General features: G+C 40.5%; 1 protein-coding gene across 3 annotated transcripts in view; it reads left to right on the forward strand.

Annotated features, from left to right (window-relative positions):
* The window catches only part of FAR2 (fatty acyl-CoA reductase 2), a 212,465-nt gene that overhangs the window by 108,925 nt on the left and 77,135 nt on the right, over positions 1–26,405 (forward strand). For all 3 annotated transcript variants that reach the window (XM_065523947.2, XM_005570465.5, XM_045364928.3), the window contains exon 2: positions 22,032–22,258. In XM_065523947.2, coding sequence (XP_065380019.1) covers positions 22,070–22,258 — 189 coding nt within the window. In that variant the 5' untranslated portion in view covers positions 22,032–22,069. The remainder of the gene's footprint in view (positions 1–22,031; positions 22,259–26,405) is intronic.

The raw sequence follows: 26,405 nt of genomic DNA on the forward strand, positions 1-26,405 counted from the left end.
TTTGACTGAATGAAATTGAGAGACACAAGCTATTTGATAGCTAGGTTATGGGCTAATTTATAGCACAGAGACTGGAGATAGAAAGATATCTAAATATCTATAAATAGATATCGCTCTGTAGAGATTGGGTAGAGAAGATAGATAGATGATTGATTGATAGATATCCTGTTGGTCATTTCTCTGGAGAACTCTAAACTAATACAATGATAATCTATTTTAAAAAGCCTTTAATTCTAAGCAAAGCATAAAAAAATGTGTTGGTTTACTATCCATTCAGTTGAACTCCTGTTCTCATTGGGTTTTAATAGATCAACCATTCTTTTATTTGTAAGCTGATCCGATTTATAAATCACCAAGAGCAAATAAAAAGCATCACAATTTACATTTAATTGTGCCTCTCTATTTCATTTCATCATCTTCATAGGCTGATGCTGTTTGACTTATAACTTATAACTTACAATATTAACAACAGGTCGCATTTTTATAATGCTTTGCATTTAGCAAGGATGTTTACACATTCATTGGCGGCACTTAACATAGTGTGTAGCACATAGTAGACATTCAATACATGTGTTTAATCTATTATATTGAAATGGTGGATTTAGGTCATATCCTTTCCTTCTTCGTTTCTGTTAAACTTGGTATTTTTTAAAAAGACTTACTAATGTGCTAAGCAGGAGCAATCTAAAAAGAATGTATTGAGGTGATTGCTAAATTTGGTGTTCTTAAGACCAGCTTTGACTATCTCTCCCCAGCTGGGACCGTTTACAAATTGGTTTTTCTTGACTATGGAGTATTGCTAATCCAATTAGTGAGGCCTGTTCCCAACAGCTGTCCACAATTCCCCTGGGAGTTAATATTCCTCTACCAAGAACTTAAAAATTCTCCGGGAAAAACTCATATAACAAGCCCATAGTGAAAAGTACCTAAGTTCATTGATGAATTGAACAATTTGGGGTATACTCAGGAAATTAAGGCAATAAAAAGAAAGAAATCTAGATGAAAACTTTTTTTCATTAAGTGTTTGACAAACAGATATGTGACTGATATACAATTGTTTTTGTTTGCTTTAAGCAATGGGATCTTGCTATTTTAGGGTGGTCCCAAACTCCTGAGCTCACAATCCTCATGCTTCAGTCTCTTGAGTAGCTGGGATTCAGGTGTGTGCCATTGTGCCCAGCCTGATATATACATTTTCAAGGCTTGGATCAATTAGATCTTTGTAATTCATCATAAAAATACCTGGCTGTATTGTCACAAATGTGTGAAAACCAAGAACTAAGATCATACTATTCTGCTACAAAATGGGAATATGAAACAGCTACATTTGCTTTATTATAAAAGTTTACTCCAGGCCGGGCACAGTGGCTCATGCCTGTAAACCCAACACTTTGGGAGGCCGAGGTAGGCGGATTACTTGAGGTCAGGAGTTCAAGACCAGCCTGGCCAACATGGTGAAACCCCATCTCTACTAAAAATAAAAAATGTTAGCCAGGCGTAGTGGTGGGCACCTGTAATCCCAGCTACTTGGGAGGCTGAGGCATGAGAATCGCTTGAACCCAGAAGGCAGAGGTTGTAGTGGATAGAGATTGTGCCACTGCACTCCAGCCTGGGTGACAGAGCGAGATTCTGTCTCAAAAAATAAATAAATAAATAAAATTACTCCAGAAATTAAAAGGTTGATATCAATTATTATGCACTATTTGACTCACTAGTCAAAAAAATTTACATCTCTATTCAGATGCATTTGTGTGTGTATTAGTTTGCTTGGACTTCCATAACAGAATACCAGACTATACCAGAATGGGTTGCTTAAACAACAGACACTTATATTCTCACAGTTCTAGGGGCTAGAAGTTCAAGATCAAGGTGGTGATAAAATTAGTTTCTGGAAAGGCCTTTCTTCCTGGCTTGCAGACTATTGCCTATTATTCTCTCTGTGTCCTCACATAGCCTTTCTCTGTGTCTGCCTAGAGAGCTCTCTGGTGTCCCCCCCTCTGCTTATGAAGACATCAGTCCTGTCAGATTAGGGCCCTGCCCTGGTGACCTCATTTAACCTTAATAACCTTCTAAAGTTCCTGTCTCCAAATACTATCACATTGTAGGCTAGGGCTTCAACATATGAATTTTAGGGGGACACAGTTAGGCCCATGACAATGTTTATTAATGTCAGTTGGGCCACACTTTTAAAAATAACTGAAATATGTCTTAAACTAAGAAAGTATGTTTTGCACATTTTTTTATACTACTAGTGCCCACAGCAAAAGTAGAGATGATAAAATACTGGCTATCACTACTTTCTTTTTTCTTTTTCTTTTTTGAGATGGAGTTTCATTCTTGTTGCCCAGGCTGGAGTGCAATAGCACAATCTTGGCTCACTACAACTTCTGCCTCCCAGGTACAAGGGATTCTCCTGTCTCAGCCTCCCAAGTAGCTCAGATTACAGGCATGCACCACCATGCCTGGCTAATTTTACTACTTTCTAAGAACTTCTTTTTAAAGTAGGTATTATTAAATTGCCTTTTTAGTTTATCTTATTATTTTTATTTTATTTATTTATTTATCCTTGAGATGGAGTCTCACTCTATCACCCAGGCTTGAGTGCAGTGGCGCAATCTCAGCTCATTTCAACCTCTGCCTCCCGGGTTCAAGCAATTCTACTGCCTCAGCCTCCTGAGTTGCTGGGATTACAGGCGCCCACCACCATGCCTGGCTAATTTTTTGTATTTTTTAGTAGAGACAGGGTTTCACCAAGTTAGCCAAGCTGGTCATGAACTCCTGATCTCAGGTGATCCACCCACCTCAGCCTCCCAGAGTCCTGGGATTACAAGCATGAGCCACCATGCCCGGCCTTACTATTTTTAAAATTATTATTGTTTTTTTAAAACACAGGGTCCCGCTTTGTCACCCAGGCTAGAGTGCAGTGGTGCCATCATAGCTCACTGCAGCCTTGAACTCCTGGGCCCAAGGGATCCTCCTGCCTCAGTCTTCCTAGCAGCTGGGATTACAGGCATGTGCCACCATGCCCTACTATGTTTTTTATTTTTAGTAGAGATGGGGTCTCACTATAATGCCTAGCCTGGTCTCAAACTCCTGGCATCAAGCGATCATTGTGCCTCAGCCTCCCAAAGTGCTAGGATTACAGACAGGAGCCATCACACCCTACCTAAATTGCCTTTTGAAAGTCATGAAAACATAGTACAGACAGGAAGCAAAGTTCTATAGCCTTAATCCTACTACACTATTATACAATTACTCTCATTTATTTCACTCCTCTCCAATCTTTTCCACTGATAAAAATCACAGGGTGTCGGGAGCGGTGGCTCATACCTATAATGCCAGCACTTTGGGAGGCTGAGGCGGGTGGATCACCTGAGGTCAGGAGTTCCAGACCAGCCTGACCAACAAGGTGAAACCCTGTCTCTACTAAAAAAATAAAAATAAAATAAATACAAAAATACAAAAATTAGCCAGGCATAGTGGCAGATGCCTGTAGTCCCAGCTACTCGGGAGGCTGAGACAGGAGAATTGCTTGAACCCGGAAGACAGAGGTTGCAGTGAGCCGAGATCACACCCACTGCACTCCAGCCGGGGTGACAGAGCGAGACTCTGCCTCAAAAAACAAAACAAAAAATCACAAGGATTTGTAATAGACATGACATAAGTTTATGTGTAAACTTTTTTCATTGACATTATTTTGAATATTATTTTGTAAATGCTTTTCCTAACATAATTATTGAAAGAATTTCAATGTTTAATTTTGATGAAGCAGAAAAACTTCCATTTACTGATTTTTACGAAAAAGCAATGACTTTCTTTGATATAATCAGCTCATATTATCATGCCTTTTGCCAGCCAAAACTCTATTTTTCTACATGAGACGTCTCTCAACACACAGCATTTTCTTTGAGCCTTCAAAAAAGCCAACAGAATTATCTGAAAATGACATTGACTTGATTATCTATAGAATTATCCATATACAGCAACCAATACTAAATGACTTTTCTCTCAGCTGACCCTGTGCTGGGTCAATCATCACTCTTTTTTGAGTTTGCCCATAATAGATTTGGTTGAATGAAATTGAGAAGCTCAAGTTTTGTGAGAGCTGGGATTATGGACTCATTGATAGCACAGACACTGAAAGAAACTTGGTGAAAATGAGAAGTGGGAAATCTTTCTCTTGAAAAATCTTCCTTCATCTCCACTTTGAATATTATCAAGATTTTCCATACATGTAATTTGCTTGGGTCAATATAATTAGTTATGAATGATTTATTATAAAGTAAAGATTGGTAGGTCATGTTTGTACTTAGCTTCATGGGCAGAAATTTAAGTCTTGAATTTTGACTTTTTAAAGAATGTGCTGGTATGAAATGAAAATTAAAGAAGTTTCTAGGAAAATGGTCCTTTGGCAGAAGGAATTTTTCCCACTGGAGCACCTTTAGCAAAGTCTGGAGACATTTTTGTCATCACCCCTGGCAGATAGAGTCGGGTGGGAGCAGTAGCTTTTCCCATCTAATGAAGGGAGGCCAGGGATGCTGCTAAACATCCTACATTGCACTGGATAACTTTCACAACAGAGAATGATCTGGCCCAAAATGTCAATAGTGCCAAGATAAAAAATCCTTGGTCAAGAGTAACATTCCTGAGAGGAAAACCATCTTGTTTCTTTCCAAAAATGTTTCTCTCTAGTGGACAACCAAGACACTTGGATAAATTTGTCTTTCTTACGTGTTTGAATCTTAATTTTTTTATATTCCATAAGAACCACCTAAAGAATAAAGTTCCCATATGCTGAAACCTGCAACAAATGTATAACTTAACACACCTATAATGATTTAATATTTTAACGTCAGTTCTCTAGGAATTAGAACAGACTCATTTTATCACCAAAAAGACAGAAAACTCTCTCTACTCATAACTATGAAAAATTCGTGATCTTTACTCCAGAAGAGAAATGAAAAATGTAACCTTCATAAAGCCTGTTCATTGCTAACCCCAGTGCCTAGACAGTGCCTGACACATGTAGCCATTCAGTAAAAATACATAGACTGACTCTCTTTTTTCTTTTTTTCATTCAGTCATCCAATATCGTACATTATATAGGATGCTTGAGAGGGTTAGTATTCTGGAGATTGCCAAAGTGACTTAGACATCTCACAAGCCATATTGTGAGCATGAGGGGTAGGAAATTATACTCTGCTCTCTGCATTAGTAGTCTGAGAAAATGTGAAAGGAGGCCATGACCCAGTGAGCTGTTCTAAAGTAGAAGGAGGACCTTCTGGAGTTGCAGATATGCTATTATTGACTGTAAAACTATTTTAGTTTAAAAATAATTAAATTAATTATTTTATTGAGTTATATTATGGGTTAACAATTCCTAAACTTAACAAAGTTGTAACATATGAAATTGGATTACAGGGAGCCAAATTTGATAGGTTGCTGCAAAAGTAATTGTGGTTTTTGCCATTGAAAGTAATGGCAAAAACCACAATTATTTTTGCACCAACCTGATTTATAGGCATTTCTGCAATGAGGCATCAAGCCATATCTTGAATGTGGAAGCAAGAGGTAGAAGAAACATCTCTGATGCAGCTTTGTCCTGAGGGGAGGAATTCCTTTTGACATTTTTCAGAATCACTTAAATTGATTAAAATCAGGACACAACTCCTGTGCCACCTCCTCATGACAATTGGGTAACGAGGGCCAGAAGATACTGGCTTATGTTTTGTTTTCCTGTGAAAGCACTCAGTGTCCTCTGCTACAGGATTTATTGTGTTTGGGAAATATCTGGACTCTGGACAGAGCCAGGAAATTCCCTTCTTTGGGGACACATTGAGTCTTCCTTTGTTCCACAAGAAATAGATTCAGAGTAACAAGAGGAAACAGAGCAAAATGGCTAAACAGGAGCCTCCAGTGATTGTACCCCCTGCAGAAACACCAAATTGAACAACTATCCTCATGAAATATCACCTTCACAAGAATCAAAAATCAGGTGAGCAATCACAGTACCTGGTTTTAATATCATATAAGGAAAGAAGCACTGAAGAAGCTAGGAAAGATAGTCTTAAATTCCCTATGCAGCCTCTCCTCTATACCCCCCAGGCAGCAGCCACGTGGAGCAGAGAGATAATCTGTGCAATTGGGGGAAAGAGTGCTCAGTGATTGTGGGACTTTGCATTAGAACTTAGTGCTGCCCTGTCAGAGAGTAAAGCAACACAGGACAGAACTCAGCCAGCGCCCACAGAGAGAACATTTAGACCAGCCTTAATCAGAGACAAATTGTCCATCCCAGTGGTCAGAACCTGAGGTGAGCAAGCCACACCACCATGGGCTAAAGTGCTCTGGGGTCTTAAACTTGAAAGATAGTGTAGGCTTGAAGGAGTACAATTCCTGGGCAAGTCTTGGTGCAGTGCTGGGCTGGGTTTGGAGCCAGTGGACTTGGGGTGCATGTGACCAAGTGAGAAACCAGCAAGGGCAGCCAAAGGAGTCCTTCACCATCCCTCCCCTAACCACAGGCAGTGCAGTTCACAGATCTGGTAGAGACTCTTTCCTTCTGCTTGAGGACAGGAGTGGAAAGAGTGAAGAGGACTTTGTCTCGCAACTTGGAACTCAGCTCAGCCACAGTGGGATAAGACACCAGGCAGAGTCCTGAGGTCCCCCATTCCAGTACCTAGCTGTTAGATGACAATTCTAGACACACCCTGAGCCAGAAGGACACCTGTTGCCTGTAAGGAAAAGAACCAGTCCTGGCAGGATTAGTCACCTGCTAAATAAAGAGCCCTTGTCCCTGAATAATCAACAGTGATAGCCAGGCAGTACTTGCCAAGGGCATTAGGTGAGATTCAGAGCTGTGCTGGCTTCAGGTGTGACCCAATGCATTTCTGGCTGTGTTGGCTATGGGGACAGACTCCTTCTGCTTGAAGACAGGGGAGGGAATAGTAGGAAGGACTTTGTCTTGTGGCTTGGGTGCCAACTCAGCCAATGTAGACAAGAGCATCAAGTAAATTCCAAAGGTACCTGACTCCAGGCCCTGGCTCCAGGAAGGCGTCTCTGTACCTGCCTGGTCCCGGGAAAGCTTACCACCCTGAAGGGAGACAAGCTCAGTTTGTTTGGGGGAAATTAAGAGAAGAAAACAAGAGTCTCTGCCTGGTAATACAGGGAATTCTCTTGGATCTTACCCAAGGCCACCAAGGCAGTACTTTCATGAGTATGCAACAGCCACAGTGTTGCTGGGTTTGGGGTATTCCCTAATGCAGTAAGGCTGCAGTGACAAAAGACATAGATCACAACACCTAGGACCTTTTGAATACTTGGAAAGCCTTCCCAAGAAGGATGGACACAAATGAGCCCAAATTGCAATGATTACAATAAATACCTGATGCTTAAACATCCAGATACCAAAGAACATCCACAAGCATCAAGACCACCCAGGAAAACATGACCTCACCAAATGAACTAAATAAGGCACCAATGACCAATCCAAGATAACACAGAGAAGGAATTTAGAATACTATCAGATAAATTTAACAAAGAGATTGAAATAATTAAAGAATCAAATCTAAGAGTCATTGGCCTTAAAGAGGAGGTAGAGAGAGAGAGATCAGGTAGAAAGTTTACTCAAAGGGATAAGAACAAAGAAATTCCAAAACCTAAAGAAAGATACCAATATCCAAGTATAAGGAGGTTATAGAACACCAAGTAGATTTAACCCAAAGATGATTATCTCAAGACATATAATAATCAAACTTCGAAAGGTCAAAGATAAAGGATCCTAAAAGTAGCAAGAGAAAAGAAACAAACAACATGCAATGGAGTTCCAACACATCTTGTAGCAGACTTTTCAGTGAAAACCTTACAGACCAGGAAAGAGTGGCATGACATATTTAAAGTGCGGAAGAAAAAAATCTTTTACCCTAGAATAGAATATCTGGCAAAAATATTCTTCAAGCATGAAGGAGAATTAAAGACCTTCCCAAACAAACAAAAGCTGAGGGATTTCATCAACGCCAGACCTGTCCTGTAAAACTGCTAAAAGCAGTTCTTCAATCTGAGAGAAAAGGATGTTAAGGAGCAAGAAAAAATCATCTGAAGGTACTGAAAGCTCACTGGTAATAATAAGTACATAAACACAGAATATTATAACACTGTAACTGTAGTGAGTAAACTACACTTAAGCAGAAAGACTAAATGATAAACCAATCACAAATAATAACTCCGACAATTTTTCAAGACATAGCCAGTACAATAATACACAAAAAGAAGAAGTTAAAAAGTAGGGAGATGGGCCGGGCACGGTGGCTTAAGCCTGTAATCCCAGCACTTTGGGAGGCCGAGACGGGCAGATCACGAGATCAGGAGATTGAGACCATCCTGGCTAGCACGGTGAAACCCCATGTCTACTAAAAAATACAAAAAACTAGCCGGGTGAGGTGGCGGGCACCTGTAGTCCCAGCTACTCGGGAGGCTGAGGCAGGAGAATGGCATAAACCTGGGAGGCAGAGCTTGCAGTGAGCTGAGATCCGGCCACTGCACCCCAGCCTGGGCAACAGAGCGAGACTCCATCTCAAAAAAAAAAAAAAAGTGGGGAGATGAAGTTAAAGTGTAGAGTTTTTATTAGTTTTCTTTTTGTGTGTGTGTTTTCTTTGTTTATGCAATCAGTGTTAAGTTGTCATGGGTTTAAAATAATGGGTTATAAGACAGCATTTGCAAGCCTCACATTAACCTCAAATTGAAAAACATACCAGGCATACCTTAAAAATAAAAAGCAAGAAATTAAGACTTGGCTTGGTGGCTCATGCCTGTAATCCCAGCACTTTGGGAGACCCAGGCGGGCAGATGAGCTGAGATCAGGAGATTGAGACCAGCCTGACCAACATGGATAAACTCCATTTCTACTAAAAATACAAAATTAGTCGGACGTGGTGGCGCATGCCTGTAATCACAGCTACTCAGGAGGCTGAGGCAAGAGAATCACTTGAACCCCAGAAGCAGAGGTTGTGCTGAGCCAAGATCACACCACTGCACTCCAGCCTGGGCAACAAGAGCGAAACTCCATCTCCAATAAATACATAAATAAATACAGCAAGAAATTAAATCATACTACCAGAGAAAACCACCTTCACTAAAAGGAAGACAGGAAGGAAAGAAGGAAGAGAAGACCACAAAACAACCAGAAACTAAGTAACAAAATGGCAGGAGGAAGTCATTACTTATCAATAATAACATTGAATGTAAATGGACTATGCTCACTAATCAAAAGTTATAGAGTGACTGAATGGATGAAAACATAAGACCTCATGATCTGTTGCCTACAATAAACACAGTTCACCTAAAAAGATACACATATACTGAAAATAAAGGGATGGAAAACGATATTTCATGCTAATGAAAACCAAAAAAGAACACTAATAGCTATATTTTTATCAGACAAAATAGATTTCAGACAAAAACTTTAAGAAGGGACAAAGAATGTCATTATATAATGATAAAGATATCAAACCAGCAACAGGATATAAGGATTGTAAATATATATGCACCCAACACTGGAGCCCCCAGATATATAAACCAAATATTATTAGAACTAAAGAGAAGGGGGCGGAGCAAGATGGCCGAATAGGAACAGCTCCAGTCTCCAACTCCCAGCGCGAATGACACAGAAGACCGGTGATTTCTGCATTTTCAACTGAGGTACTGGGTTCATCTCACTGGGGAGTGCCAGACGATTGGTGCTGGTCAGCTGCTGCAGCCCGACCAGCGAGAGCTGAAGCAGGGCGAGGTATTGCCTCACCTGTGAAGCGCAAGGGGGAAGGGAATCCCTTTTCCTAGCCAGGGGAACGGAGACACACAACACCTGGAAAATCGGGTAACTCCCACCCCAATACTGTGCTTTAAGCAAACAGGCACATCAGGAGATCATATCCCACACCTGGCCGGGAGGGTCCCACGCCCACGGAGCCTCCCTCATTGCTAGCACAGCAGTCTGTGATCTACCGGCAAGGCAGCAGCGAGGCTGGGGGAGGGGCGCCCGCCATTGCTGAGGCTTAAGTAGGTAAACAAAGCTGCTGGGAAGCTCGAACTGGGTGGAGCTCACAGCAGCTCAAGGAAACCTACCTGTCTCTGTAGACTCCACCTCTGGGGACAGGGCAATAACAAACACAGCCGAAACCTCTGCAGATGCAAACGACTCTGTCTGACAGCTTTGAAGAGAGCAGTGGATCTCCCAACACAGAGGTTGAGATCTGAGAAGGGACAGACTCTCTGCTCAAGTGGGTCCCTGACCCCTGAGTAGCCTAACTGGGAGACATCCCCAGCTAGGGGCAGTCTGACACCCCACACCTCACAGGGTGGAGTACACCCCTGAGAGGAAGCTTCCAAAGCAAGAATCAGACAGGTACACTCGCTGTTCAGAAATATTCTATCTTCTGCAGCCTCTGCTGCTGATACCCAGGCAAACAGGGTCTGGAGTGGACCTCAAGCAATCTCCAACAGACCTACAGCTGAGGGTCCTGACTGTTAAAAGGAAAACTATCAAACAGGAAGGACACCTACACCAAAACCCCATCAGTACATCACCATCATCAAAGACCAGAGGCAGATAAAACCACAAAGATGGGGAAAAAGCAGGGCAGAAAATCTGGAAATTCAAAAAGTACGAGCGCATCTCCCCCGGCAAAGGAGCGCAGCTCATCGCCAGCAACGGATCAAAGCTGGACGGAGAATGACTTTGACGAGATGAGAGAAGAAGGCTTCAGTCCATCAAATTTCTCAGAGCTAAAGGAGGAATTACGTACCCAGCGCAAAGAAACTAAAAATCTTGAAAAAAAAGTGGAAGAATTGATGGCTAGAGTAATTAATGCAGAGAAGGTCCTAAACGAAATGAAAGAGATGAAAACCATGACACGAGAAATACGTGACAAATGCACAAGCTTCAGTAACCGACTCGATCAACTGGAAGAAAGAGTATCTGCGATTGAGGATCAAATGAATGAAATGAAGCGAGAAGAGAAACCAAAAGAAAAAAGAAGAAAAAGAAATGAACAAAGCCTGCAAGAAGTATGGGATTATGTAAAAAGACCAAATCTACGTCTGATTGGGGTGCCTGAAAGTGAGGGGGAAAATGGAACCAAGTTGGAAAACACTCTTCAGGATATCATCCAGGAGAACTTCCCCAACCTAGTAGGGCAGGCCAACATTCAAATCCAGGAAATACAGAGAACGCCACAAAGATACTCCTCGAGAAGAGCAACTCCAAGACACATAATTGCCAGATTCACCAAAGTTGAAATGAAGGAAAAAATCTTAAGGGCAGCCAGAGAGAAAGGTCGGGTTACCCACAAAGGGAAGCCCATCAGACTAACAGCAGATCTCTCGGCAGAAACTCCCCAAGCCAGAAGAGAGTGGGGGCCAATATTCAACATTCTTAAAGAAAAGAATTTTAAACCCAGAATTTCATATCCAGCCAAACTAAGTTTCATAAGTGAAGGAGAAATAAAATCCTTTACAGATAAGCAAATGCTTAGAGATTTTGTCACCACTAGGCCTGCCTTACAAGAGACCCTGAAGGAAGCACTAAACATGGAAAGGAACAACCGGTACCAGCCATTGCAAAAACATGCCAAAATGTAAAGACCATCGATGCTAGGAAGAAACTGCATCAACTAACGAGCAAAATAACCAGTTAATATCATAATGGCAGGATCAAGTTCACACATAACAATCTTAACCTTAAATGTAAATGGACTAAATGCTCCAATTAAAAGACACAGACTGGCAAACTGGATAAAGAGTCAAGACCCATCAGTCTGCTGTATTCAGGAGACCCATCTCACACGCAGAGACATACATAGGCTCAAAATAAAGGGATGGGGGAAGATTTACCAAGCAAATGGAGAACAAAAAAAAGCGGGGGTTGCAATACTAGTCTCTGATAAAACAGTCTTTAAACCATCAAAGATCAAAAGAGACAAAGAAGGCCATTACATAATGGTAAAGGGATCAATTCAACAGGAAGAGCTAACTATCCTAAATATATATGCACCCAATACAGGAGCACCCAGATTCATAAAGCAAGTCCTTAGAGACTTACAAAGAGACTTAGACTCCCATACAATAATAATGGGAGACTTCAACACTCCACTGTCAACATTAGACAGATCAACGAGACAGAAAGTTAACAAGGATATCCAGGAATTGAACTCATCTCTGCAGCAAGCAGACCTAATAGACATCTATAGAACTCTCCACCCCAAATCAACAGAATATACATTCTTCTCAGCACCACATCGTACTTACTCCAAAATCGACCACGTAATTGGAAGTAAAGCACTCCTCAGCAAAGGTACAAGAACAGAAATTATAACAAACTGTCTCTCAGACCACAGTGCGATCAAACTAGAACTCAGGACTAAGAAACTCAATCAAAACCGCTCAACTACATGGAAACTGAACAACCTGCTCCTGAATGACTACTGGGTACATAACGAAATGAAGGCAGAAATAAAGATGTTCTTTGAAACCAATGAGAACAAAGATACAACATACCAGAATCTCTGGGACACATTTAAAGCAGTGTGTAGAGGGAAATTTATAGCACTAAATGCCCACAAGAGAAAGCAGGAAAGATCTAAAATTGACACTCTAACATCGCAATTAAAAGAACTAGAGAAGCAAGAGCAAACACATTTGAAAGCTAGCAGAAGGCTAGAAATAACTAAGATCAGAGCAGAACTGAAGGAGATAGAGACACAAAAAACTCTCCAAAAAATCAATGAATCCAGGAGTTGGTTTTTTGAAAAGATCAACAAAATTGACAGACCGCTAGCAAGACTAATAAAGAAGAAAAGAGAGAAGAATCAAATAGACGCAATAAAAAATGATAAAGGGGATATCACCACCGACCCCACAGAAATACAAACTACCATCAGAGAATACTATAAACACCTCTACGCAAATAAACTGGAAAATCTAGAAGAAATGGATAATTTCCTGGACACTTACACTCTTCCAAGACTAAACCAGGAAGAAGTTGAATCCCTGAATAGACCAATAGCAGGCTCTGAAATTGAGGCAATAATTAATAGCCTACCAACCAAAAAAAGTCCAGGACCAGATGGATTCACAGCTGAATTCTACCAGAGGTACAAGGAGGAGTTGGTACCATTCCTTCTGAAACTATTCCAATCAATAGAAAAAGAGGGAATCCTCCCTAACTCATTTTATGAGGCCAACATCATCCTGATACCAAAGCCTGGCAGAGACACAACTAAAAAAGAGAATTTTAGACCAATATCCCTGATGAACATCGATGCAAAAATCCTCAATAAAATACTGGCAAACCGGATTCAGCAACACATCAAAAAGCTTATCCACCATGATCAAGTGGGCTTCATCCCTGGGATGCAAGGCTGGTTCAACATTCGCAAATCAATCAACATAATCCAGCATATAAACAGAACCAAAGACAAGAACCACATGATTATCTCAATAGATGCAGAAAAGGCTTTTGACAAAATTCAACAGCCCTTCATGCTAAAAACGCTCAATAAATTCGGTATTGATGGAACGTACCTCAAAATAATAAGAGCTATTTATGACAAACCCACAGCCAATATCATACTGAATGGGCAACAACTGGAAAAATTCCCTTTGAAAACTGGCACAAGACAGGGATGCCCTCTCTCACCACTCCTATTCAACATAGTGTTGGAAGTTCTGGCTAGGGCAATTAGGCAAGAGAAAGAAATCAAGGGTATTCAGTTAGGAAAAGAAGAAGTCAAACTGTCCCTGTTTGCAGATGACATGATTGTATATTTAGAAAACCCCATTGTCTCAGCCCAAAATCTCCTTAAGCTGATAAGCAACTTCAGCAAAGTCTCAGGATATAATATTAATGTGCAAAAATCACAAGCATTCTTATACACCAGTAACAGACAAACAGAGAGCCAAATCAGGAATGAACTTCCATTCACAATTGCTTCAAAGAGAATAAAATACCTAGGAATCCAACTTACAAGGGATGTAAAGGACCTCTTCAAGGAGAACTACAAACCACTGCTCAGTGAAATCAAAGAGGACACAAACAAATGGAAGAACATACCATGCTCATGGATAGGAAGAATCAATATCGTGAAAATGGCCATACTGCCCAAGGTAATTTATAGATTCAATGCCATCCCCATCAAGCTACCAATTCTGTGACTTTCTTCACAGAATTGGAAAAAACTGCTTTAAAGTTCATATGGAACCAAAAAAGAGCCCGCATCTCCAAGACAATCCTAAGTCAAAAGAACAAAGCTGGAGGCATCACGCTACCTGACTTCAAACTATACTACAAGGCTACAGTAACCAAAACAGCATGGTACTGGTACCAAAACAGAGATATAGACCAATGGAACAGAACAGAGTCCTCAGAAATAATACCACACATCTACAGCCATCTGATCTTTGACAAACCTGAGAGAAACAAGAAATGGGGAAAGGATTCCCTATTTAATAAATGGTGCTGGGAAAATTGGCTAGCCATAAGTAGAAAGCTGAAACTGGATCCATTCCTTACTCCTTATACGAAAATTAATTCAAGATGGATTAGAGACTTAAATGTTAGACCTAATACCATAAAAATCCTAGAGGAAAACCTAGGTAGTACCATTCAGGACATAGGCATGGGCAAAGACTTCATGTCTAAAACACCAAAAGCAACGGCAGCAAAAGCCAAAATTGACAAATGGGATCTCATTAAACTAAAGAGCTTCTGCACAGCAAAAGAAACTACGATCAGAGTGAACAGGCAACCTACAGAATGGGAGAAAATTTTTGCAATCTACTCATCTGACAAAGGGCCAATATCCAGAACCTACAAAGAACTCAAACAAATTTACAAGAAAAAAACAAACAACCCCATCAAAAAGTGGGCAAAGGATATGAACAGACATTTCTCAAAAGAAGACATTCATACAGCCAACAGACACATGAAAAAATGCTCATCATCACTGGCCATCAGAGAAATGCAAATCAAAACCACAATGAGATACCATCTCACACCAGTTAGAATGGCGATCATTAAAAAGTCAGGAAACAACAGGTGCTGGAGAGGATGTGGAGAAATAGGAACACTTTTACACTGTTGGTGGGATTGTAAACTAGTTCAACCATTATGGAAAACAGTATGGCGATTCCTCAAGGATCTAGAACTAGATGTACCATATGACCCAGCCATCCCATTACTGGGTATATACCCAAAGGATTATAAATTATGCTGCTATAAAGACACATGCACTCGTATGTTTATTGCAGCACTATTCACAATAGCAAAGACTTGGAATCAACCCAAATGTCCATCAGTGACAGATTGGATTAAGAAAATGTGGCACATATACACCATGGAATACTATGCAGCCATCAAAAAGGATGAGTTTGTGTCCTTTGTAGGGACATGGATGCAGCTGGAAACCATCATTCTTAGCAATCTATCACAAGAACAGAAAACCAAACACCGCATGTTCTCACTCATAGGTGGGAACTGAACAATGAGATCACTTGGACTCAGGAAGGGGAACATCTCACACAGGGGCCTGTCATGGGGAGGGGGGAGGGGGGAGGGATTGCATTGGGAGTTATACCTGATGTAAATGACAAGTTGATGGGTGCAGCACACCAACATGGCACAAGTATACATATGTAACAAACCTGCACGTTATGCACATGTACCCTACAACTTAAAGTATAATAATAATAAATAAATTAAAAAAAAATAAGAACTAAAGAGAAATATAGACCTCAATACAATAACAGCAGAGGCTTCAACACCCCACTTTCAGCATTGGACAGACCTCTCAGACAGAAACTCAATAAAGAAACATTGGACTTAATCTGCACTATAGATCAAGTGGACCTAATAGATATTTACAGAACACTTCATCCAACAGCTACAGAATACACATTCTTCTCCTCAGAACATGGATCATTCTCAAGGATAGATCATATATCAGGTCACAAAACAAGTCTTAAAACATTAAAAAAAATGGAAATAATATCAAGCATCTTCTCTGGCCAAAATGGAGTAAAACCAGAAATCAAACAACAAGACCAATTTTGGAAACTATACAAACACATAGAAATTAAACAATATGCTCCTGAATGACTAGTGGGTCAATGAAGAAATTGAAAATTTACATGAAAAAAAAGGTAATGGAAACACAGCATACCAAAACCTATGGGATACAGTGAAAGCTGGACTGAGATAAGTTTATTCTTGGTAGGTTGTACATTCCTAAACATGTACATTCCTAAACATGTACAAGATTGAACCATTAACAAATTCAAAACCTGCATAGACCAATAACAAGTGATGAGACTGAAGCCATAATACAAACTCTTGCAGCTCATTACCTGATGGCTTCACTGCTGAATTTTGCCAGACATCTAAAGAAGAACAAATACTAATCCTAATCAAAGTATTTCAGAAAACAGAGGAGGGAGGAACACTTCCAAACTCATTTTATAATACCAGTATTACACTGATACCAAAACCAGATAAAGACACATCAAAGGAAAAAAAGGAAAGAAAGAAAGCTATAGGCCAATATCCCTGATGAACATTGAGGCAAAAATCCCCAAGAAAATACTAGCAAACTGAATTCAAGAACGCATTAAAAGATCATTCACCATGATCACATGGAATTTATCCAAGAGAGGCAAGGATGGTTCAACATGTGCAAATTAGTCAATATGATGCATCATACCAACAGAATGAAGGACAAAAACCATATGATCATTTCAATTAATGCTGAAAAAAGCATTTGATAAAATTCAACATCCCTTTATTATAAAAACACTCAAAAAATCGGGTATAGAAGGAACATACCTTAACACAATAAAGACTGTATATGACAGACCCACAGCTAGTATCATACTGAATGGGGAAAACTAAAGCCTTTCCTCTAAGATCTGGAACACAACAAGGATGACCACTGTCACCAATGTTATTCAACATAGTGAAAGTCCTAACTAGAGTAATCAGACAAGAGAAATAGGCTAGGTGCAGTGGCTCATGCCTGTAATCCCAGCACTTTGGGAGGTCAAGGTGGGAGCATTGCTTGAGCTCAACAGTTTGAGACCACTGTGCAGTGTGGGCAACATAGTGGGATCCTGTCTCAAAAAATTAAAAAAAAAATAAAAAAAGAGAGAAAGGAGAGGGAAAAGGAGAAAGAGAGAAAAGGCATCTAAATTGGAGAGAAGAAGATAAATCAGCCTTGTTTGCACATTATATGATCTTATATCTTGAAAAGCTAAACACTCCACCAATAAACTGTTAGAACTGATAAACAAATTCAGTAAAGTTGCAGAATACAAAATCAACATACAAAAATCAGTAGCATTTCTATATGCCCACAGTGAACACTCCGAAAAGGAAGGTAATCCCATTTACAATACCTACAAACAAAAAATTAAATACCTACAAATTAACTGATGAAATAAAAGATATCTACAATAAAACCTACAAAACATTGATGGAAGAAATTGACAAGGACACACACAAAAATGGAAAGATATTCCATGTTTATGTGTTGGAAGAATTAATAGTGTTAAAATGTCTATACTACACAAAGCAATCTACAGATTCAATGCCATCCTTATCAAAATACCAATGACATTTCTCACAGAAATAGAAAAAGTAATCTTAAAATTTATATGGAACCACAAAAGACCCAGAACAGCCGAAGCTATCCTGGGCAAAAGGAATACAACTGGAAGAATCACACTGCCTGACTTCAAATTATACTACAGAGCTATTGTAAGCAATACAACGTGCTACTGGCATAAAAACAGACACATAGACCAATGGAACAGAACAGATAATCTAGAAACAAATCCACACACCTAGAGTAAATTCATTTTTGACAAAGGTGCTGAGAACATACACTGGGGAAAGGACAGTCTCTTCAATAAATGGTTCTGGGAAAACTGGATATCTATATGCAGAAGAATGAAACTAGACCCCTATCTCTTGCCATTTGCAAAAATCAAAACAAATTGGATTAAAGATTTAAATATAAGACCTCTAACTATGAAACTGCTGCAAGAAAACATCAGGGAAAGTCTCCAGTACATTGGTCTGGGCAAAGATTTCTTGAGTAATACCCACAAATGTAGGCAACAAAAGCAAAAAATGGACAAATGGGATTACAAGTTTAAATGCTTCTGCACAGCAAAGGAAACAAACAACAAGGTAAAGAAGCAACCCACAGAATGAGAGAAAATATTTGTAAACTATCCATCTGACAGGGGATTAAGAACCAGATATATAAAGAATTCAAACAAGTCTACAGAACAAAATCTAATAATCCTACTTAAAAATGGGTAAAAATCAAAATAGACATTTCCCAAAAGAAAACATACAAATGGACAACAGGTATATGAAAAGGTGTGCGACATCACTGATCATCAGAGAAATGCGAATCAAAACTACAGTGAGATATCATCTCACTCTGGTTAAAATGGCTTTTATCCAAAGACAGACAATAACAAATGCTGATGAGGATGTGGAGAAAATTGAAGCATCATATACTGTTGATAGGAATGTACATTAGTATAATCACTATGGAGAACAGATTGGAGGTTCCTCAAAAAACAAGAAATGTACCATATGATCCAGCAATCCCACTGCTAGGTATATACCCCAACAAAAGGAAATCAGTATATCAAAGAGATATCTGCACTCCCATATTTATTGCAGTGTTATTCACAATAGCCAAGATTTGGAAACAATCCAAGTGTCCATCCATAGATGAATGGATAAAGAAAATGTGGTAAATATACACAATGGAGTACTATTCAGCCATAAAAAGAATGAGATCCTGTCATTTGCAACAACATGGATGGAGGACATTACGTTAAGTGAAGTAAATCAGGTACAGAAAGACAAACTTGACATATTCTCACTTATTTGTGGGAAATAAAAATGAAAACAATTGAACTCATGGACAAAGAGAATAAAAGGATGGTTATCAGTGGCTAAGAGGGATAGTGTTGAAGAGAGTGGGTAATGGGAACAAAAATACAGTTAAGCAGAATGAATAGGACCTAGTATTTGATATCAAAACAGGGTGACTAAGTCAACAATAATTTATTGCAAATTTAAAAATAACCAAAATAATATAATTGGGTTGTTTTAACAAAAAGAAAGGATAAATGTTTGAGGTGATGGGTACCCCCCTTACTCTGATGTGATTATTATACATTGCATGCCTACATCAAAACATCTCATGTGCCTTATAAATATATATACCTACTATGTACCTAAAGGTAAACACTATAGGCTCATTAGATATATCTTACTTTAGATAGAAATCTCTAAAATTTTAGATCATACAATGCAAAACTGTGTCTGGGGTCAAAATATCCTAACAGTATATTTCCATTTCTAGTAAATATGACTTTACTAGAGTATATGATAAGAGAAGCATGTGATATCTTCAGAACAAATGAGGTTGGGAAGTCACCCTCTCCAAACTCAATTTTCCTTCTATTTTTGTGCCAACCACATTTATTTATGCCTAATATCCTATTAAAGAAGTAGGATACCTCAACATTTTTAAAGAAATAGGCAAAATTTACCATGAAGTATAGTTATATTTGGTGAAAATACTTGGCTGTTATGATTGATTAAGTTTTAAATTGACTCCTTTTATTTGCAAAAGAAAATGGGTATACACAATGTATGAGACAGGACATTTAAAATAAATGCCAAAAAGAAAAGCTAGAAACCATTAAGAAGAAAAAATATAAAATCAGTGACTATGCTAATAGCCAATATTTGAGTCTACGCTATAGGCAACATATATTGCTAAGGGTTTTGCATGTATTCACTCATTCCATCCTTACCACAGCACTATTAAGTGGATACTTTCATTTCCCATATTTTTCTGATGAGTGACTGAAGAGAGGTTAGTAATTTCCTGAGATCACACAGCTAATAAGCGGTAGAACTGGGATTTTACTTCAGACAGCCTTGCTTAGAATTGAATGCTAATCTTGGGTGCTATTCTGCTTTCCTAACTCGGGGACACTATTCTGAGCTTCAAAGCAGGCAAGGCAAGAATATTCAATACTGTTTCCGAGTGCTAAATTCTTGAGAAAGTCCCTGGGTGAATTGTAATATACTCATGTAACATTATGTAATATGACAAAAACAAGATCCAAAAGTGTTGTTCATAATATTTCTCTCATCCACCCTCAACAAAGGGAGCTCAAATAGTAACTCAGTGAACACAGCTAATGTGATTTGAAATCCAGATTTCCTAAAATGAATAGCATTGATGATTGGGTGTAATTTCTGTCATTGATCCCTGTTTTAGTTACTTCATAGCATGTGCAGCAGTCTGTGATGATCTTGTTTATATGTTTATTTGACTTTGCATTGCTGGCCTCCCCTGCTAGAGTGACAGTACGGACCAGTCTGCTTTGTTCATCTGCATGTCTTTAGAACTTAGCATAGAGTCTGGAATGGTAGGTACTCAAAAATATTTTTTTTAGTAAATAATCCCCCAAAGGCAAAGAATTCCATCTAAGAACATGGCCTCAAGATCTTCAAAATATAAATTATGACTAAGAAGAGTCATTGTTGCTTAAGGACTAGCAGAGCATTCAGGACTAGAGTTGAAGAGCAGGGTATTGACTCTTTTAGTTGTTTTTTTCTTCTTTATAAGCCCTGATGTCAGGGCCTGTCCCTGGAGCTGTTCTGCAGGATCCACCCAAACCCTGTCCAAAGAGGCAGTTGAGCCTTCCCACAGCTGACAAAGTGAGTGGACAGAAAGGAAGATCTTCCCCACACCTCCAGCACTGTTTAGTTCAAAATTCTCTCCTACTGTCTCCAATCATCTCCAACCTGAACTGAAAGACAAAACACTTCATGTTGCATTTCTGCAGCAAGAGTTGCATCTGGCTTCCCGCTACCAGATTCGTTTTTTCTCAGCACTTCTGCAAACACAGGACTTATGTGGACAAACGAAGCCCTGCATCGCAACCCATGCTATTTCAGGGCACACCAAGGCAAGTGGGCTGTCCACTTTTCAGCCTCCTCCACCTTTGCTTTTCAGTGTCTCCACCCCATGAGCAGCATATGAGGGGGAAAAAGGTGGCACTAGACCTAGACCCATTTTCAACTCGAGGAAGAGATTAACCAAAGTATATTATTTGTTCCAATTTTTTTTTTTTTTCTTTTTTGAGATGGAGTCTCGCTCTGTGGCCCAGGCTGTAGTGCAGTGGCTGGATCTCCGCGCACTGCAAGCTCCGCCTCCCGGGTTCACACCATTCTCCTGCCTCAGCCTCCCGAGTAGCTGGAACTACAGGCACCCGCCACCTCGCCCGGCTAGTTTTTTGGTATTTTTTAGTAGAGACGGGGTTTCACTGTGTTAGCCAGGATGGTCTCACATCATAATTTTTAAAAACTTGATAGCTGTTCTAAGTTTGGTTTCACAAGCTGCAGGGCCAGTCCTAACCTTCTCATTTATGTCATGTAACACTGCATCCTTTTATTTCCCCTAAGCTCGCTGTGCCACACCACTGCACCTTTGCCCTTGCTCTTTCCTTGGCCTGGGACACCCTGACCCCAGCCCTTCTCTGCCTTCCAAGTTTCAGCTCAGATGTCATCACCCACAGACACTTTGAAATTTCCAGATGCTGCTATGTACCCCTTTCATGTCTCCCTTTGTTTTAGCACTTACTATATTGTATTTAACAGTCTCTTTATCATCTGCCTCCTCCACTAGACTGCGAGCAATTCCTTGAAAGCAGGAACTATGTCTTTTCATTTCTTGCTCACAGTTCCTGGCATAAAGTCTAGCATGTAGAGAGAACTCAATAAATATTGATTGGAATGAGTCGTATTGCCTAAAAGCCATCATGCTCTCACTGTCTGATCTACTTTTTTCTGCATTCAAAACTCCTGGAAGCAACAGAAACATGTTAAGTGACTTGGAATATTAGAACTTCTAAAAATGTAATCTTTTGTTATTTCTCTTCCTTTTCAGGAACGTCTTTCAGGATCTATAAAAGAAAGGGAGGAATCATGTCCATGATTGCAGCTTTCTATGGCGGCAAGTCCATTCTCATCACGGGGGCCACAGGCTTCCTGGGCAAAGTGCTGATGGAGAAGCTGTTTCGCACCAGCCCGGACCTGAAAGTCATTTACATCCTTGTGAGGCCCAAGGCTGGCCAGACACTGCAGCAGAGGGTTTTCCAGATCCTAAACAGTAAGGTATGCCTTATAGGAAAGCGTGTGTCATGGGCAATGCCTTAGGGCAAGATGATTCACTACAATGTTCTCTCATAGCCCCGTATTGCAAGTGGGGACCAGGCTACCTGCACAGGTAGAGGAAGGCAGACAAAACAAGACAGCAACCAGCTGCTGGTGGAAATCGGTGTTTTCCCAAAAGAGGGAAAAGAGGGCTTAGTTTCAGTCCAGGGCAGGTGAGATCGCCTATGTTCTGGAAACTACTAAGTATCAAAATACTCAGACTCCCTGAGTGGATGCTTCAGGCTTAATATCTGCTGCAAGTTCATCTGAACTCTTCACTAATTTTCTTTTAAATTTAAGATTGTTTTTCTTCCCCCAGTTTTTTGGATATTCTTCTATGTTCTATTCTATTGCTTAGGGAGCAGATGTGACTACTAAATACCCATGCAGTAATACTTTCCGTTGTCTAAACTTTACAAGGTTTAGCTGTTATATATTTTATTTATGGAAACTTTTGATATTTCTATTATCCCATAAGTTCTTCTAAGGTAAAAACATTGGAAATAAAATATTATATCTGTGAATGAGCATTTGGATATCAAACCCTCTCTCCTCTCAAAAAAAAAAAAGACATTATGCCTATTCTCTCGTTTTAATTTATAAATTTCAAGGCAGTGTAACCTTGGGTCTCAAACATATCTGGGTTCAAATTCTTGCTTATGAATTTGTTGTCATATTACCTCTTAACCTTCAGAGTTTAGATTTTCAAACTTTCTGATGTTTTAAATAAAAACAACAACTACCTTCATAGGGACTAAATGAGAAAATGTACATATGTTGTTCATAAGGCACTTTGGAATATAGGGGGTGACATAAGACTGGCAAAAAGAAAATTCGAAGTTTCTTTTTTTACAATCTCCTTTCCAGTGTGTAGGAATGCTAACATCTATGATGCACATGTATCTGATGGCACAGCACATTGTAGACTGCCCAGAAACAGATGATCAAATTTATCTGCTTGCAACAGAATACGATTTTGGTACAAACCATCATCAAGCAAATTGGAAAAGCCTCACATCATGACTTGACTCAGCAGTGGGACAAAATAATCCTAACAGCTAACGTTTACTGGATACTTAGTACATGGCACCTACTATCCTAAGGTCTTTTCACACCTTACTTCATGTATCTTTGTGATAACCCTGTGAAGTAAGAACCATTACTATTCTCATTTTATAGATGGGGAAACTGAGGCCTGAAGCGTTAACTTACCAAAGGTCTTCTACCTAGTAGAGGAAAAATCAGATTTCCAACCCTACAGCCTGACTCTAAGGCCAGCACACTTGCTTCTGCCCCACACTGCCTTTGGGATAATTAATGGTCCTTAAAAGGCTGATATGACATAGAACCAAAACCTAGAATAAATTCCCAGATCCCTCTTCAGACAGCTTTTCTCAGTTATCTACCCCTAATGGACTTTGTTTTCTTGGGGTTGATCTTCTCATGGAGTATCTTAATGGTGTTCTCTGTGTTTCCCGAATTTGCGTGTTGGCCTATCTTGCTAGGTTGGGGAGGTTCTCCTGGATAATATCCTAAAGTGTGTTTTCCAGCTTGCTTCCATTCTCCCCGTCTCCTTCTGGTATTCCAATCAATTGTAGGTTCGGGCTTCTTATGAAGTCCCATATTTCTTGGAGGCTTTGTTCATTCCTTTTCATTCTTTTTTCTCTATTCTTGTCAGCATGTCTTATTTCAGTAAGGTGGTCTTCAGACTCTGATATCCTTTCTTCCATTCGGTTGATTCAGCGGCTGATAGCTGTGTATGCCTCACGACATTGTCGTGTTGTGTTTTTCAGCACCATCTGGTCCTTTATGTTCCTCTCTAAACTGGTTATTCTAGTTAGCAATTTCTCTAACCTTTTATCAAGATTCTTAGCTTCTTTGCATTGAGTTAGAACATGCTCCTTTAGCTCATCATAGTTTTTTATTACTCATCTTCTGAAGCCTATTTCTGTCAATTTGTCCATCTGATCCTCCGTCCAGTTTTGTACCCTTGATGGAGAGATGTTGTGATCATGTGGAAGAGAAGAGGCACTCTGGCCTTTTGGGTTTTCAGCATTTTTTCCATTGATTCTTTCTCATCTTTGTGAGTTTGTCTAGTTTCAGTCTTTGTGGCTGCTGACCCTTGGATGGGGTTTCTGTGGGGGCCTTTTTGTTGTTGTTGTTGACACTATTGACACTTTCTGCTTGTTTTTCTTTCAATCGTCAGGTACCTCTTCTGTAGGGCTGCTGCAGTTTGCTGGGGGTTTGCTTCAGGCCTTATTCATCTGATTTGCTGCTGTGCCTGGAGATGTCACTCAAAGAGGCTGGAGAGCAGCAAAGATGGGTGCCTGCTCCTTCTCCTGGGACCTCTGACCTCAAGGGGCACCAGCCTGATGCCAGTAGGATTGTTCCTGTAGAGGGTGTCTGACAACCCCTGTTGGAAGGTCTCACCCTGTTGTGGCAACGGGAGCAGGACCCTTTAATGAACCACTTTGTCCCTTGGTGGAGAGGGTGTGTTTCACTGCGGGGAAACCCACTTGTCTGGGTTGCCCTGATTCCTCAGAACTACCAGGAGGAGAGACTAAGTCTGCTGGTCCACAGAGACTGCAGCCACCCCTCCCCCTAGGGGCTCAGGCCCAGGGAGATCAGAATTCTGTTCCTAAGCCTCTGGCTAGAGTTATTGGAGATCCTGCAGGGAAGCCCTTCCCCCACCACTGAGGAAGGATGGGTGGGGGTTAGGCCTGAAGAGGCACTCTGGCCACAGACTGCCACAGTGTGTGTGTGGCTGCCACTGTGTGTAGGGCTGTGGGGACAAGTCTTGGGACCAAGCCATCCAGCCTCCCTGGCACCAGCAGGGGAAAAGCACAGCCTGGAGCTATAGAAACGGGTGCTGCCCTTCCCCCGCCCAGGGAGCTTAGCCTGTTAGGCAGTTGCCAGTCCCAGTGCTGGCTGCTGACCCTCCCCCAAGGAGCTCAAGTGGCTTAGACAGCAGGAGGTGGCGGCCAGTGCTCGTCGCCCTTCTGCCCCCAGGAGTTCAGTAGGCTTCAGCAGATTTTAGCTGAGAGGCTGTAAGAATCTACGCTTTCTCGAGTTGGGACGGTAGGCCCTGGTGGCGTGGGTTCCCCAGTGGGCTCTTCCGACCCGTAGGTTGCACCGTTCCATGGAAAAAGCAGTTTCCCCGGCTGGGCAGCGCGCTCACTCACCACCTCCCTTGCCTAAGGGGAGGGCATCCCCCTTCCTCGTGTGGCTCTCAGGTGGGCCACCGCACCATACTGCTCTTCCTTCTCTCTGTGAGTCATGCTAGCCTTCTAGTCAATTTTGATGAGAGAACCTGGATACCTCGGTTCCTGGCGAAGGATTCACATGCTTATTATGTTTGTTTTTCGATGGGAGCCTCCAATCACCGCTGCTTCTAGTAGGCCATCTTGGCCCCACCTCTGGACTTCGTTTTTATCACATAGCAGACGTTTCATGTTAGCCTGGTACCTTTGTTGCCAACTATGGGCTTCTAGATAAATATTGTGGCAGAGAGTCTTGTGGTCAACCCAATCTTTACCTACCGCTTCTTTCAATGCAGTGTTTTTTATAACACAGCAGCATTGATTTTGTTCTGGAAATCGTGATTATACTCTAGGTAACTTATCTGTAAAACTGCCTTGCAAATTTCAGCACCTGTTTTCACTATTGGGCTATTTATTGTCAGCTGTTGACTTTTATGAACAGTGGTTCTCAAAGTGTGGTCCCAATAGCAGCAGCATTCAATATCACCTGAGAACTATCAGTTGTGATCAGATGGTACTTAACGGCCTGGGCTTCAGAGGCAGACAGACTTGGTTGTGAATCTCCATACGACCAATTATGAGTTGTGTGATAGTGGACTAGATACATACTTTGCTGAGCCTTGGTTTCTTTATGTTTAAAATGCTGTAATAATACCTTGCTTACCCAGAGAGTCTCTGCGTCTTTTTTTCTCTCTTGCCCTCAAGGCTTTCTGGATTTAAGGTATGGCTTTCACCACTATTTCCTAGGGCCTCACTTTTTACTAAGTTTACTAAGTTTACTAAGTAGGGCTGTATACTAAGTTATGCCCCCCCAAAAAAAAAAAGTGTTTTTTTCCCCCATAAATTTT

The sequence above is a fragment of the Macaca fascicularis genome, chromosome 11 (genome assembly GCF_037993035.2).
Source record: "Macaca fascicularis isolate 582-1 chromosome 11, T2T-MFA8v1.1".
Taxonomy (NCBI): Eukaryota; Metazoa; Chordata; class Mammalia; order Primates; family Cercopithecidae; genus Macaca; species Macaca fascicularis.